The sequence below is a fragment of the Terrapene carolina genome, unplaced genomic scaffold (assembly GCF_002925995.2).
Source record: "Terrapene carolina triunguis isolate 2854851 unplaced genomic scaffold, T_m_triunguis-2.0 Scaffold53, whole genome shotgun sequence".
NCBI classification, from domain to species: domain Eukaryota; kingdom Metazoa; phylum Chordata; order Testudines; family Emydidae; genus Terrapene; species Terrapene triunguis.
This window is the reverse complement of record NW_020664404.1, coordinates 13,508,271-13,523,431: the sequence shown is the minus strand read 5'-3', so window position 1 is coordinate 13,523,431 and position 15,161 is coordinate 13,508,271. Positions and strand designations below refer to the sequence as shown.

The 15,161-nt window shown below is 51.4% G+C and overlaps 1 protein-coding gene across 2 annotated transcripts in view; it reads right to left on the bottom strand.

The window, feature by feature from the left end:
- Positions 1 to 4,188: 4,188 nt before the first annotated feature.
- PLEKHA2 (pleckstrin homology domain containing A2) overlaps positions 4,189 to 15,161 on the bottom strand; it is a 43,154-nt gene continuing 32,181 nt past the window's right edge. Inside the window, exons 7-10 of one of the 2 annotated variants that reach the window (XM_026657261.1) lie at positions 9,015 to 9,161; positions 8,499 to 8,567; positions 7,339 to 7,409; positions 4,189 to 4,293 (exon numbers count right to left, since the gene is read on the bottom strand). In XM_026657261.1, coding sequence (XP_026513046.1) covers positions 4,209 to 4,293; positions 7,339 to 7,409; positions 8,499 to 8,567; positions 9,015 to 9,161 — 372 coding nt within the window. In that variant the 3' untranslated portion in view covers positions 4,189 to 4,208. The remainder of the gene's footprint in view (positions 4,294 to 7,338; positions 7,410 to 8,498; positions 8,568 to 9,014; positions 9,162 to 15,161) is intronic. The other variant, XM_026657264.1, reaches the window with a different exon arrangement.

Sequence of the window (15,161 nt, the reverse complement as noted above, 5' to 3'; positions counted from 1 at the left end):
GGGGGGGCCAGACTGGGCCGCGCCTCCCACCCCCACACACATCCCCCTTACCTGCTTCAGGCTTCCCGCGAATCAAATGTTCGCGGGAAGCAGGGGAGGGGGCGGAGTTGGGGCGGGGCCGGGGCCCTGTGGAGTATCCTCCTTTTGGAGGCTCAAAATATGGTAACCCTAGTTTATTCAGTCCCGGCATGGCAGGAGGCACCTTATGTTGCTTTCGGGGAGCAGCTGGAGACCATACTGGAGCCAAGACGCACCCACATATAAACTAAGGCTGGGCCTGTCAGCTGAAGCAGAAGCTGATCAAGTCCAGTGATTTTCCAGGCGAAACTGAATGCTGTGTTTCTGTGCTGCAGAGGGATAGCTCAGGGGTTTGAGCATTGGCTTGCTAAACCCAGGGCTGTGAGTTCAATCCTTGAGGGGGCCATTTAGGGATCTGGGGCAAAAATCTGTCTAGGGATTGGTCCTACTTTGAGCAGGGGGTTGGACTAGATGACCTCCTGAGGTCCCTTCCAACCCTGATATTCTATGATAATAAAATTCTGTGATAATAAGAACCTCCCCCATGGCTCTGCACAGGCAGAGGACCTTTCGGGGGGGCCCCCAAGACCAGACACTCTCCTGATTACAGTGGTTCTCTCTCTGCCAGGTAAACTCCTTTCTCCCACATACACAAACCATAGCCAGGCTCCCACCGAACAAAATCCTGCAGAGCAGCCACAGGCAGGAGCTTTGCATGCTCAGACCTTCTGGGTTCCCTGGATGCTAGCCCAGTTATGAACCAGGTGGGATCTGGAAGGGCATTTTGGATACTGATGTGCACACAGAAGCCCGAGGTGGAAAAGGAGGGTGATGTGAATTGGAGAGGCTGAGCAATAGCCTTTGCTGGGCCCTGCAGAGCTCCTGCTTTGCAAAGGCTTATATTTGGATTCTGGAGCCTGCACTTTATGTTTCAAAAACGGAGATGATACAACTGCCAGTCCTCTGGCATCTGGCTTTACAAGCTGAAGCAATAACCAGTCTGCAGAGCAAAAGCAGGCAGCTTGTTAGATGAGTCCATGATCTTGTCTGTGGGAGGAAACTGATCGGCACAGCTATAGCTCCCAAGTGGAGACTATTCTGGAGCAACAGTGATTTTTATTCCAGAGTAATCAGTCTGCTTCCAAAGCACTTACTTCCAAAGCAGAATAATAATTCTGGAATAAAAGTGACATTTATTCCAGAATACAGTATCCACACAGGGAGCCATTGCAGAATAGCTATTGCAAAACAGCTTATTTGCAATAGCTATGCAAGTCAATTTCCCAATGTAGACAAGGCCAGAGAGAGGGTTTGACGCTCTGTTCACCATGGCAGCCTGCTCTCCACAAGTAAGCGTTCCCTGCGGAAGGGTTCACGCCGGGAGGAAACACACCGAGGATAAAGATGTGCCCTTCTCCGACAAGCACTAGGGATGATTCCCCTCTTGACTTCCAGGCCACTTCATAATCCCTACCACTGGTACTGCAGAGGGAGGCTGGCCAGTGAAAACAAGTTGTGGGTGGTGCTTTCCTACAAGGAGTTGGCTGCCTGTTTGCTTCTCACATGTAGCTAAACACATTCATGCATCAAGAAGGCAACACCAAGAGGTCTCCAGGGAGCCCCCAGGATATTTTCCTTTAAAGATGTCACTCGCTTGGTGTGGCAGAGCAAACACACAAACTTATCTGCTGCCCTAAACCCTGACATCACCACCCCACACTCTGCCTCAGCACCCCAGCCTTGGCCTTTAGGGAGCATGAACCAATCGTCCCTGGGGTCAGAGGGGAATGGAGTCGCTCCAGCCCTTGGTCTCTCTGCCAAGATGTCCCACGTGGGGGCTGAGTGGAGGTGGTGATTTCTGTGATGGAGTTGCCTGTCTGACCAGAAATGGGGCTGAGACACACCCTGACTCGCCTCACACAGAGGCCCCCGCGCAGAGATTTCAGGGTGATGGACATTTAGCTCTGGGCTGTACGAGGCAAGGAGAAGCTGGTGGGCACCTCTAGGGTGAGTCAGAAGCTCCACAGGACGCCCAGCTCTGAATGGAGCAAAGACCACAGGGCGTCTATTGGCAGGGCCCTGAGCAGCTTCTCACATGAGTCGTTCCAGGCAGCAAGATTCCTTGGGGCATGGAGAGCTTCCCTCCGTCGCCTCTTCTCCCACTGCCCCGAGACCTCACCATGCAGCATCTTTCCCTCTGGGGACTCAGCTCTCGCCTCAGTGCCCCTCCTTCAGCCAGCCAGAGGGGGCATTAGATAGCAACATGGGGCACTTCCTCTTCCCACAGGCTGAGAGCAGCCCACTGACCCCTTACCAGCCCAGCAGCGAAGTGCTGAGCAGACACTGGGCTCCCGAACTGGCCAGGCGTAGCGTGGGATTTCCTGCCTCTTGCAGGGGCGAGTGATCTGGATTTTGTCCAAGAGGCAGCTGCAGCTGGCTCAGACCCGCCTGTCTTACACAGGCATTTGCAATGCTCAGGCCAGATACTGCTCAGTTTGAATTATTTTGTTTTGGGGAGCAGCTCAGCGAATAGACTAAATACACCCAAAGCCTCAGAGGCCTGAGTCAGGGGCAGGAGACAAGCTGGGGCAGAAGCTCTCAGAGGTGCACAGATGGGGGCTGCAGAGCATGTGTCCCCAAGGGCTGCTGCATCTCTTGGAACTGTTGCAGTGAAAGAAGACAGCTGGCTGTAACTGCTTGGTGGGTGTGCAGTACTCACTGCTTTGCATGGTCTCTGCTGAAAAAAAAATACCCATCTGAAGTTGGAGGAGGGGTGTGTGTGTGTGTGTGTGTGTGTGTGATGAATTAGTCTAAGGGTTTGGGGGAGTGAAGTATTGTCTTTAAACTGATGTTCATTTTGAAATTTCTCTGGCAGATTGACGCAATGTGTAACTACTACCCAGTGTAGACACACTACAGCTCCCTACCTGTCAGCCCTTTCTTTACTTTCACCCCCTGGAGACTCAGGAGATATTTATATAGCTCTGTGGCACCTTAGAGACTAACAAATTTATTTGGGCATAAGCTTCCGTGGGCTAAAACCCACTTCATCCCACTTAGTCTCTAAGGTGCCACAAGGACTCCTCGTTCTTTTTGCTGATACAGACTAACATGGCTACCACTCTGAAACGTATATAGCTCTGTACGTACAGGGCCAGACTCTTCCTTGCCGTTTACTTCATGTGATCATTAGCGCCATTGCAAAGCAGATGTAAAATGCTCCCAAATCGGGATGGTAGCACTCTGCACTGGTGTAAATGACTGTTCAAAAAACAACGTAATGGAGAATCGAGCTGACAGCCTCCCAAGCATTCATTTTGACTGGCGTGGAAAGAAAGAGTTAAGAGGGGCTAGAAGTAGAGGATAACCGGCTGCTATTCGCTAATGTTTGCACAGTGCCCCGGAGAGGGAAAGGGAAATATTTGAGCATTATCATTGTGTTAGGATCAGTATTTGCCCTAAAAAGCAGGAAGCAGCCTGCACTGCTGCAAGCCAGCCTTCAGTTCACTTTCCATCCTCCACGTGGCACCAGGAGCTGGGAATGATCAACAGCCCTGAGGAAGTGAAAGAGGGCTGGCCTGATGGACAGCAAACTTCAGGACAAGGACAGTCATAGACTCATAGAATCTCAGGGTTGTAAGAGACCTCAGGAGGTCATCTAGTCCAACCCCCTGCACAAAGCAGGATCAATCCCCAACTAAATCATCCCAGCCAGGGCTTTGTCAAGCCTGACCTTAAAAACCTCTAAGGATGGAGATTCCACCATCTCCCTAGGTAACCCATTCCAGTGCTTCACCACCCTCCTAGTGAAAAAGTTTTTCAGTCATGACTTTCTCCATCTGGATTTTCATCTAAGTGTTGGTACTTTTGTGTCTACATGTTTCTTCCTGCCCATACAAATAGCTGCAATTATAAATATACTGAATTGGAGAACTGAAACCAACAGGCAGTTTTCTTTTCTCCCTCCCCCCCAACTGGAGCCTCGAAGTTGAGCTGAGTTGTATACAAACTCACCTACTTGTGTTTTCTGGTTGAAAGCCCATCAGGGAGCATCCTGTTTAGATGAATGTGACTCAGAGCAACTGTCAAGAGCTAAATTTACTGCCTAAAACAGTAAACTCAAAGCAAAACACCGGTCCCCATTATGAGCTCATGTGCAGTACAGGTTATCTAACCATTTCAAAATCCTCTTAAACTAGGAATGATTTTACCTGGATGTAGAATGTCCTGGAGCTCGTTATGATTTCAAACAGATTGTCCCGCATGAGAAGGTCACTAGAAACAAGAGAAAGAGAGAGGTTACCCTGAATTCATCATATGCAGGATAGACTATTTCTTCTTTATGCTCATATCGAGAAAACATTAACAGAATATTCAATGCAGACCTTGGATGTATTCAGTACTGATCTTAAGTTATACAGAATTGAGGTCTGTGTTTCTTATCATATACCTTGTTTACACACGCACACTGCAGTCTGCAAGCCAAATGATTCTCAGTCACACTTTAAACAAAAGTTCCATTTATAAATAGTTGATAAAGGATAATAAATGATTAATAGAGGTTTTAAATAAATGGGTAGTCAATTGTTAAAGTCCAGCAGGTCAAGGGACTGCTTATAACCATAGATTATAATCATCTACAACACCTTCTACTGATGTGCTTATAACACATACTATTCCTGTCTATTTGATTTATTAACTGTTTATTTAGCCTTTATAAGTGGATCCTTACTATAAAGTGTGACCTAATTCTGTCAGTCAAATGGTTTTTGCATAGGGTAAGAAGAGTTTGTTTCATTAAAGCTCTAGCTCATGTTTTCACTTGCACACCTTTAAATCGACTTGGATATGTTCAGCATCTCCACTGCTAATTTGGGTAATAAAACAGCATTCATAAAGGCCTGGTCTTATTCATGGCTCTCCTAAGGCTCAGCGCAAGCACAAATATCACGAGCAGTAAATTACACTAAAGATGTTGTGCAGCCTGCCTATGAAATCACTGTCAATCAATTCTTCATCTGGTTTTCATCATATCTGATAACATGGGTCCATTCAAAACCAGTGCATCAAAACCCAGTAAACCAGGAACATGACTCAAAAGTGGTGCCCATCACAGGACCCTGGGGGGGCAGGGATGCACAAGTGAGGGAGAAGAGAATGAAGAAAACCAAACCATGTTTGATAGGTCTGGATGGAGAGGACACTCACCCGGTGAGTACCTGGACTGCATGTAACCCTAGCTGCCTTTGTCCCTGCCAGCAGCACAGAGGTCTTAGTTTCCTGAGTAGTTTCTTCAGTTCATTAAGGACACAGATACTGTTATTCAGTGCACTGTGCTTCCCTCTCACAATTTTAACTGTGGCAACATCTATACTGGTGAAGATCTAGGGTCGTGCCAGCATAAGATGGGGCAAGAATTAGCCAATTGGCTAATACATGTCAAACCCAAGCTTGGAGTTCACTCGCAAACAGTAACTGCATGTCTGCAGAGCCCCTCCACATTGCCATACAGACTGTGATCCTCCATTTAGCAGAGTTCTAACTAGCCACCCACTTGCTGTCCTCAGGTACACATCTAATTCAGTGCGCCAAGGGCGGGGGGGGAGGGGATGAATTCTGGCCAGCAGCTGACTCCCCCCGGATGTATATGTGAAGCTGCAGCCCCACTCCAGATCCCCACAAGGGCACCCCACCTTTCTTCCCTGAACATAACAGCGGCTTATTCCACCATTGCAGTCTGGGTGGGTGGATGGATGCTCTGCTTGGGAGGGGGTCTCTCTGCACTCTGTTTAACAGGGGTTAAGCGTTCTTGCTCAGGCTGTCCACCTGCAATTGGCTGTGGAATGCATTCCCTTGCCAGCTCCTTCTGGGGACTCCGAGCGGCTCTACTCTCCGTAAATTCACTCCTTCTGAGAAAGGGAGTCTCAGCATCCAGGTAAATATATGGGATTCCTCAGATCAAAGGTGCTAATTGAAATGGGATGTCTAGACGCAGCGTAACTTGGCCAGGACAGGGAGCTGGGTCCCAACTCCAGACGGATAACAGGAAAACAAAATAAAGGGAAAATTAAAGGTGCTACATACTGGAAAGATGCTCTCAATGAAAGGCATGGGTCCCAGCCACAAACCAACCCTGAAAAACTGCCTGAGATCAGCAGCAAACCTGTGACACGGGGGAGGCTGTGAAATGTGACCACTGGGGAATTCCAGTGAGACACAGCGTAACTCAAACAAGGAAGGATGACTCTGAGTGGCACCAGAGAACACATGATCTGAGGAGAAGCAGGTAGTGACAGCCCTGGCTGGGAACTCAGCTGTGGCAACTTAAACTACAATCTGCCCTTTACATCCCTTACGTGCCCCTCTTCATCACATCCCTTTTCCAGGTGGGGGACTGAGGCATGTAGAGATGAGGTGATTTCCTGTCGCTCACACAGAGAGTCAGTGCCAGGGCTGGGATTAGGACCTACCAGTCCTCACTCTTGCCCTAGTACTGTCCCCCCAAAGGAGCCCTACGGGCTGCTGTGGATTGGTCAGACTCTCTCATTGTTCCTTAACGTTCCGTAATTCTCCCCTTCTTTCCTTGCATACTTGCTCCAGTCAGAGGGTCCCCATGTCACCCTCCCCCTCCTCCTAACACTGGGTCTCTTCCTCACTGCAGTACCTGAGCACATACCCTCATAGCCACTTTATGCAGCAGGGCACTGCTAGCACCTCCACTTACAGATGGGAAACTGAGGCACAGAGGGATTACATGACTTGCCCAAAATCACTCAGGAAGCCTGTGGCAGAGCCAGAAAATGGACCCTCGTGTCCCAAGTGCCCATACAGGGCTCTAGCCACTAGCCCATCCTGCCGATCCATCCACTGCTGGGTTGTAACACAGCACTGTGGGCATGTCTACACAGCCTGCAGCAGTCAGTCTCAGACCTGGGTCGACAGACTCAGGCTTGCACCACAAACAGCCTTGTAGACATGGCAGCTCGGGCTGGAGCTCGGGCTCTGTCCCGCGATGTCTACACAGCCACTGTTAGCGCCGTGGCTGCTGGCCCCGGCTCTGAGGCTCGATGCCATGGACAGCTGCTCGCTGTGCGGATGTACCCTGTTTAGCGGCAGTGCTACAGGGCAGGTTCGCACAGGAAGTAAAGAACCATCCACAAAACCACAGGGGTATCCTTGGCCAGGCAGGATGCAGCCACCCCACTGGAACTTGGCTGGGACACCCGGGCTAGCTCCTCGGAGGATAAAGTCCTTTCATAGCCACTGCCACCTCTCGTCTAACGGGACCGAATCCAACAGAAGTGCAGGAAAAGGCATTACCCAGATTTGACTAGACATTCGTGGGTCTTGAGGACGTCCTTCAGGAGGATCGAACGCAAGGGCTCCTTGTCCTGGGGAGACAAGACAAAACAGAGTCAGTGGTTCTGTATCAACCTAGCGGGCTGCTCTGGTGGCACTGGGAGCCCACTCTAGCACCCAGGAACTTTGAATTGTGAGACCCAAGAGCAACCTTCAGCAAAGCCTCCATGGACGGAGTCCTGGGGTGACAGGTTCCTTGGCCCCCGGCTGGAATAAGGAGAGATGTCACTGGGCGGGAGCATTCCCAAATGGCAACTCCATGCAGCGTCTCTCACCCCCGCCCTCCAATCCCTAACCCAGAAGCAGCACCCAGTGAACAGTGACTGAGAAGGGGAAGGCAGATGAGCACGGCAAGGTTTTGCGTTTTTTTTTTTAAATCTATTGGATCACATTCAATTCGCTCCCTTTCCATTCTTTGCTCTGCACCTTCCTCTCCTGTCTGTCTCCAGTCTTGGGAAGTCAAATTGGCATCTCACGGGCATGAGGGGGGCACGGCCGCAAGCAACCCCCATCACATAATCCCACCTGTAAACTTATCAAGCTCCGTTTTAAAACTAGACTGATTACTTGCCCTCAGTGCTATTGGGAGGCTGTTCCAGAGCCTCACTCCCCTCGCTGATGGTTAGAAGCCTTCTTCTAGTTTGTCCTCTAAATGCATCCATGGCCAATTACAGTTGTGATGGTGCATGCCAGCACGTGTGCTGTGGTGGGTGTGGTGGGGGGTATGCATATATTGGGAGGTGAGCATGCAGGCGTGTGCGTGAGGTTTTTTGCTTGCAGAAACAGGACTCAGAACTCCATAGTGGTTCAGGCAGTGGAACAGCCTCTGCGACAGCACAGCTTTGAGCTGCATTTGTGCCAAAGTCACAGCTCCCCTGCCTGTCCTTAAGCCCAGCCACTGCACCTGCTCCCTGCACCCCTGCAGTACGTGGGATCCGTTCTCAGCTTTAGCCCCAAACGTGGAGGTTTTCTCCCACATATTTTCTGTGCTCAAAATTTTGATTGATTTTAACAGAAGCCAAAAACGCAGCCTTGCAAATGCCAAGCCCAATACACCCATGAGGGAAGGGACAAGTGGACAAGGTCACCCAGAGAACAGTGAGCCAGAGGCGGCTGCTTACCTGCTCGCACTTGAAATAACTGATAGTAAAGTCGTCAAGAGCAAAGTACCGGCGTTTCCAGCTCTTCCTCTGAAAAACAGAGAGAACAGTCCCTAATGCTTCCAGGGTTGAGTTCCAGCCTCCCCAGCCCCTCAGAAAAAACAAATGGATCCTGAGAACCTAGGGGTCACATCTTCCAAAGAAGGGGCATTGGTGAAAGCCCTGAGCCTGCTCCACTGGGGAACAGAAAGCTCAGAGCTAGCAGCTCATAACTGAGGGTGCTGAACCACCTACCACTGCTCTGACACCAGGACCTATTCTGCACCAACACTGCCCCACTCCCTCCTCCTACACAGAGCAACTGTTCACGCCAACATGATCCATGAACCTCGAGAAGTGAAAAGCTCCCCTTTTGGGCACAGCGGTGTGGGGGAAGCAAGAGGAGGCTCAGAAGCAATAAAATCAAGCCCCCTTCAAGCCCCCCCCCAGTGCTCTGCTCCATGAAGGACTCAGTGCAACTCTGCAACAGGCACTCACCACATTCCCCTGCTTCACGCAGTAGCCGCTCTTGAGGACAGGTGGCCCTGTGGACGGCTTGGAGGCAGAGGTGGGTATGTAGCTCTGGGAGCGTCTCAGAAGAGGGTGAGTGGCCACGTCGCCTCCGTCTGCTCCTTCCCCTCCATTCTGAAACAAAAGGAGAACAATTGGAAACCTGCAAACAGCCTGGGGATGGGAGAGCGGACAGCACGTGCATGGTTGAGTCTGGCAGAACAGCCGAAGGAATTTAGTAGCCCAGCCTCTAATCTACTCCTGCCCCTTGCCACGAACAAATGATATTTTATTAGCCCAGCCGAACAACACACCTGCCCCATGCAAGCACGAGAGCAACGTTTGCACATGCCCGGATTTTCAGAGGTGCTGAGCACTTGCAGTGCAAGTGAAAAAACAAAGGCACAACCTCAGCAAACCTGGGCCTCAGCGGGTGAGGACGCCGCACCTTGGAAAGTCAGACACAACGCTACACCAAGGAGCTGGACTTCGTGCCACAGAACATGCGGATTCAAACATTAGCACGACACACTAATATGACGCGCACTTTAAATGGACGAACTAGCTAACTGACAGATCTCAAAACGTAGTTGTCAATTAATCAGCTTTGAATGGGGGCATTTCTAGTGAGGCTCTGCAGGGGCCAGTACTAGGCCCAAAGCTATTTCACCTTTTTACTAGTGATCTGAAAGTAAAAAAAAGTCACTGCTAATAAAATCTGTGGATGACACAAAGATTGAACATAAGAACGGCCATACTGGGTCAGACCAATGGTCCACCTAGCCCAGTAGCCTGTCTTCCGACAGTGGCCAATGCCAGGTGCCCCAGAGAGAATGAACAGAACAGGGAATCATCAACTGATCCATCCCCTGTCGCCCATTCCCAGCTTCTGGCTGCCAGAATCTAGGGACACCCAGCACAGTGGGTTGTATCCTTGACCATCTTGGCGAATAGCCCTTGATGGACCTATCCTCCATGAACTTATCTAATTCTTTTTTGAACCCTGCTATCATTTTGGCAACATCCCCTGGCAATGAGTTCCAGAGGTTAACTGTGTGTTTTGTGGGGAAAGTACTGCCTTTTGTTTGTTTTAAAGCTGACGTCTATTAATTTCATTGGGTGACCTCTTATTCTTGTGTTATGTGGAGGGGTAAATAACACTTCCTTATTCATTTTCTCCACCTCATTCATGATTTTATAGACCTCCATCATACCCACCCTTAATCATCCCTTTTCTAAGCTGAACAGTCACAGTCTTTTAAATCTCTCCTCAAATGGAAGCTGTTCCACACCCCTAATCATTTTTGTTGCCCTTTTCTGTACCTTTTCCAATTCTAATATATCTTTTTTGAAACAGGGCGACCAGAACTGCACACATTATTCCAGGTGTGGGCGTACCAATGATTTATATAGTGGCATTACGATATTAACTGTCTTATTATCTACCCCTTTCCTAATGGTTCCTAACATTCTGTTCGCTTTTTTGACTGCCGCTGCACATTGAGTGGATGTTTTCAGAGAACTATCCACATGGACTCCAAGATCTCTTTCTTGAGTGCTAAGGAGTAGGAGCCGGAAGCTGACTTGACCCCTGCATACTGTGTTGGTGAGACCACTACTGCAGAGAAAGGCAAAACAAGAACCAATGGCCAGAAGCTGGAGTGAGACAAATTCAAATTAGAAATCAGGCACACATTGTTAAGTGAGGGACAAACCACTGAGAGAAGTGGTGCATTCTCCACCTCTAGATGTCTTGCAGAAGAGCATCCAGGCCATGTTTGCTTTAGCCAAACATGTTATCGGGCTCAGTACAGGGATAACCGGATGAAATTCTATGACCTGTGTTATACAGGAGAGTCATCTTAGATGATCTAATGGTCCTTCCTGGCCTTAAATTCTGAATCTGTGAAACTCCGTACAATGCAGCCAGCACCGTGCACGGGGATGTGAAATGGTTTATTTGTGCCCAGCAATGTCACTCAGAGCAGGGGCTGCCCAGGGACAGATGCTGCAGTCTGCACATTGCAAGGTCACTGGCGCAATATGGGACACCCATCCTGCTGCACCAAACCAAATCTCTCTCACACAGAGCTCAGTCTCAGCAGGCCACAGTCTCTGTCAGGCCCCAGCTCATCTCTGGAAGCAAACTTGCAGCACCCTGGGCCTCTCCCAGCCACCAGAAAGTAACACTGTGGGGATTCAGAGGACTGGAATTTGCTGTCCTGCACTGGATGTTGTTTCTTTCCTAAAGAGCCCTCCTCAGCCCCTGGCACACAGGGACCGCAGGCCCATTCCAACTCCAGCTCCTTATCTGGACCAGCCACTGGCCCAGGCACCGGGTGCGCTGGGATCACAAAGCTGCACATACACACGCTCGTCCTGCAGCACCCCAGCTCGCTCCGTCCCTGCCAGTTGGCAGCAGGTGCCCTGCTCACCAGACCCACGGGAATCACGCTGCCAGACAGCTCACAGAAGCAGACCCGAAGGGGCCTGGAGCAGAGCGCGCACGTCCTGTTGCAGCTGCCAGGCTGGGAATCTGACAAGGTCGTGGGCCCCACTCAGAAGAGACTGATGGGGCTCGTCAGCCCAGCCCACGTGGGCTCTTGCTGGTCCTCAGAGCAGTGTCAGGACACCCAGTCAGACCGGCTGTAGCGTTTCTGTGCTCTGTGGTTTGCCTGCAGCACGTCTTGTTCACACAACAGCAACACCAGGGCAATCGCACAGCGGGAGGGGAGGGAGCCCAGCTCCAGCAGCCTCCAGCTGCCCCCCTTCACCCTGCTTGTCCGGGTGTGTGGGGGGGCGGCTAGGTACTTCCTGAGACTCAAAGGGGAGGGAAACATGGTAGAAGTCAGCAGGCAGACACATTTTCCACTGCTTGCTGCTGCTGAGCCATTGCTACTCTGCCCTCATTCTATAACCCCTAAGAAACAGGCACCCAGCCCAGCCCCTCCTGCCTCCTTTATAAGGCAGAACTTGGGGGGCAAGGGGGGGGGGAGATAAAATGTAACCACTGTGCACATCTCTCTCTCCCCCTCTCCTTTCAGCACAAGTTTGAGGTTAGTGAATTGTTCGAGCAGAGGCTCCTGGCTCGTACCCGTTAGCTTGCAGGGCTCGAGCTGTCCTTATATGGCATTCACGCTGGTGAAGAGGCCTGTTGCGGTTAACCAGACAACATGCCCCGATCTCTCACCCTCAGCTGTGCACTTTCCCCCTCCCTCCACGACAGGACTTTGATTTTTCCAGGACCAAAATGAATTAATCAAAATAAAGCAACTTGGGCCCAAGCCAGCCCTTCACTCCCTTCCGTGCCCCTCTGCGCCAGGCAGGGCGCTCGGCAGCCCACCTGGCTGCTGGGCGGGAGAGACGCGTTCGCAGCAGGTGGGAACCAGCCACTCCCCCGTCACCTGGATTCGCACAGGCCCTTTGCCATTTGTTGCAGCACTTGATGTTTGGAGAAGGACGGAGGAGAGTTGAGGGATTAGTCTCCCAGAGCGAAGGAGGGAAGGTGCATCGTTAGTGAAGACATTGCCCCAGAGGTTAGGCTGTAAGGAGCAATCCTACACTGACTCCCAGAGAAATGCGCTAGACAGGAGCAAGGCTTTTCCATCCCTCCTATCAATGAGGCCAGGACTCTCCTTTCGTCCTGCCTGGAGTCACAAAGCTGCACCTGAGGCAGCATATTCCTTCCTGAGGCAAGGCAGAGAGGCCATGAATGCAGGCTCAGGAGGCTGCCGCAGGCGAAGCCTGGCTGGGAGGAAAGGCCATTTCACCAAGGGCAGCATCGGAATTGCAGAAAATAACTCAGCAGCTGGCGTCCTTCCCTCAACACCCTCTGCAGTGCGAAAGCGACTCTAAAGCAAACAGGGGCTGTGGATGGAGCTTTAGGCTTTTTTTGGAGAACAAACTAACCCAAAAGCAACCCCCAGCCCCTCACATGGGAGAACAGACCAGCATTCACTTGCTACATAAATCACATGGCAGGGTGCCCACTTAACTGCTGCTTATTTGTTTTTAATAGACAATAAGCTTGGCTCCCAAGTGACAAAAGGCCAGAATACACAGCACCATTGTGTGCCCAGCTGCTGCTGCCCTGCTCACTCAGGCTACAGGCTCCCTCTGCACTCCACAAAGCAGCTTAGTGTCAGTGCCAGGCAGAGGGGAAACCACTGGCTAGCAGCCACCGGGCCCCAGTGAGGAGCCAGGAAAAACACAGAGTCAGAAAGAAGGCTCGGTTCCCCCACCCTGATGCACATGGCTGGGGCCAGCCGGAGCCTTGCAGAGAAACCCGCAGAAACAAACAAGAACTTCCCAAAACAGGGATGAAAAATTAGGCTTGGGCAAGGACGTGAAGCAGAGTTAGAAACCCGGGCAGGACGTAAACGTTGTTGCAGCTGGGCCTGGAAACCTCCCCTTGGATTCTCAGCCTGGATTGCAGCCAAACAGAAATAGCGTGGGGAGGCTCTGGGCTTCCTGCCAAGGACTCGGTGCCCAAGGAGCACAGCACAAGGTGCCAGACCTGGGGCTTCATCTGCACCCGCCTACAAACATTCCCAGGGAGTGGGAGTCAAAGGGAGCTGCCACCCTCAGGGAGGCGAATGCCACTGTGTCTAGGGAAAGGGAAAGGCTTGTTCTCAGTTTAAGCACAGAGCAGCCAGTCACACCAAACTAGCACAGGGGTTTTGCACGGAAAGTGGTACCAGACGTGATGAGCGAGGGTGGGGTCAGTTTCGTTTCTGTGCCTGTTTCCTGGTGCCCTGGTGGAGGCAGAGGAGACACCCAGGCTAATACTCCACGTTCCAGAGGAAATCTACCATAACCTTCTGCAGTTCTCTAGCGCCTTCCATCCCCAGGTCTCAAAGCACTTACCAAATGGGACTGCCTCCCAGTGTGTGCTCCTGCAGCGAGTATCAGCACCCAGGCTGCTCAATAGCATTATCCCCATTTTACAGGCTGGGAAACTGACACAGAGATAGGAAGTGACACAACCAAGGTCACAGCACCGAAGATCAATGGTGCAGCCAGGAACATCACCCATGTCTTTTGAGTACCGGGCTGGTGCTCTAACCAGCAGGCCAGGCCTCATCCCGGCAGCAGTCTTAAAGACACGGTAGGAAGGATGAAAGTGGTCCTTCAAACTGAACACTCTCCTACCTTCCCAGAAATGGTGAAATGTGTCTCCCGATAGAACTGCTCCACTCAGGTAGCGAGCCCCACACACAACCAGGGACTGGGATAGGAGGAACTGCTTCAAAATGGGAAGTGAAACACCCCCTGGAAACCATATAGAGTCATAGAATTTAAGGCTAGAAGGGACCAGTAAATCATCTGGTCTGACCTCCTGCAGAACACAGGGCAGAGACCCTCACCCAGGGATTCCTACTTCTGAGCCAGAGCATCTCTCTTAGAGAACCAAGCAACTTGGACTTAAAGGGATGGAGAATCCACCGCATCCTGAGTGAGCTGCCCCCATGGTCATTTACCCTCCCTGTTAAAAATGTGCACCTTATTTCTGGTCTGAATTTGCTAGTTTCAGTTTCCAGCCACTGGATCTTTTCCTGCCTTTGTCTGCTAAATTAAAGATCCCTTCGCGATCACAAATCTTCTCTCCTTGTAGGTACTAGACCACAATCAAGTCATATCTTAACCTTCTCTCTGATCAGCTAAATAGTTTGAGCTCCTATTCACACAGGATGGAGCTGTACAATTGTTTCGCTCTGCTACTTCCTGCCAGCAGTCTCCCTTAGACATGTACATGGATAATGAGCAGGGCCGCCCGGGGGGGGGCAAGTGGGGCAATTTGCCCCAGGCCCCACAGGGGCCCCCACCAGAATGTTGGAGGCTCCCCCGCACCTCCGCCTTCCCCCATCCCCCAGCGCCTCAGCACGCCGCATCCAGGAGCGGCCCTGGACAGTGCTGCAGTGGCTTGGCTCAGGCGGTGCCTGAGGTCCTCCCGCTCGGAACCGCATGGTAAGGGGGCGGGGCTGCGAGCTCCGGTGGGCCGAGCGGCAGGAGCTCCTGGACGCGGCTCGCTGAGGCTCTGAGAGAGGGAGTAAGCGGCATGGTAAGCCCCTCTGAGACGGGCACCCCCCAACCCCATCCCCTGCCCCCCTGATCCCCAGCTCCGAGCCCAGCCCC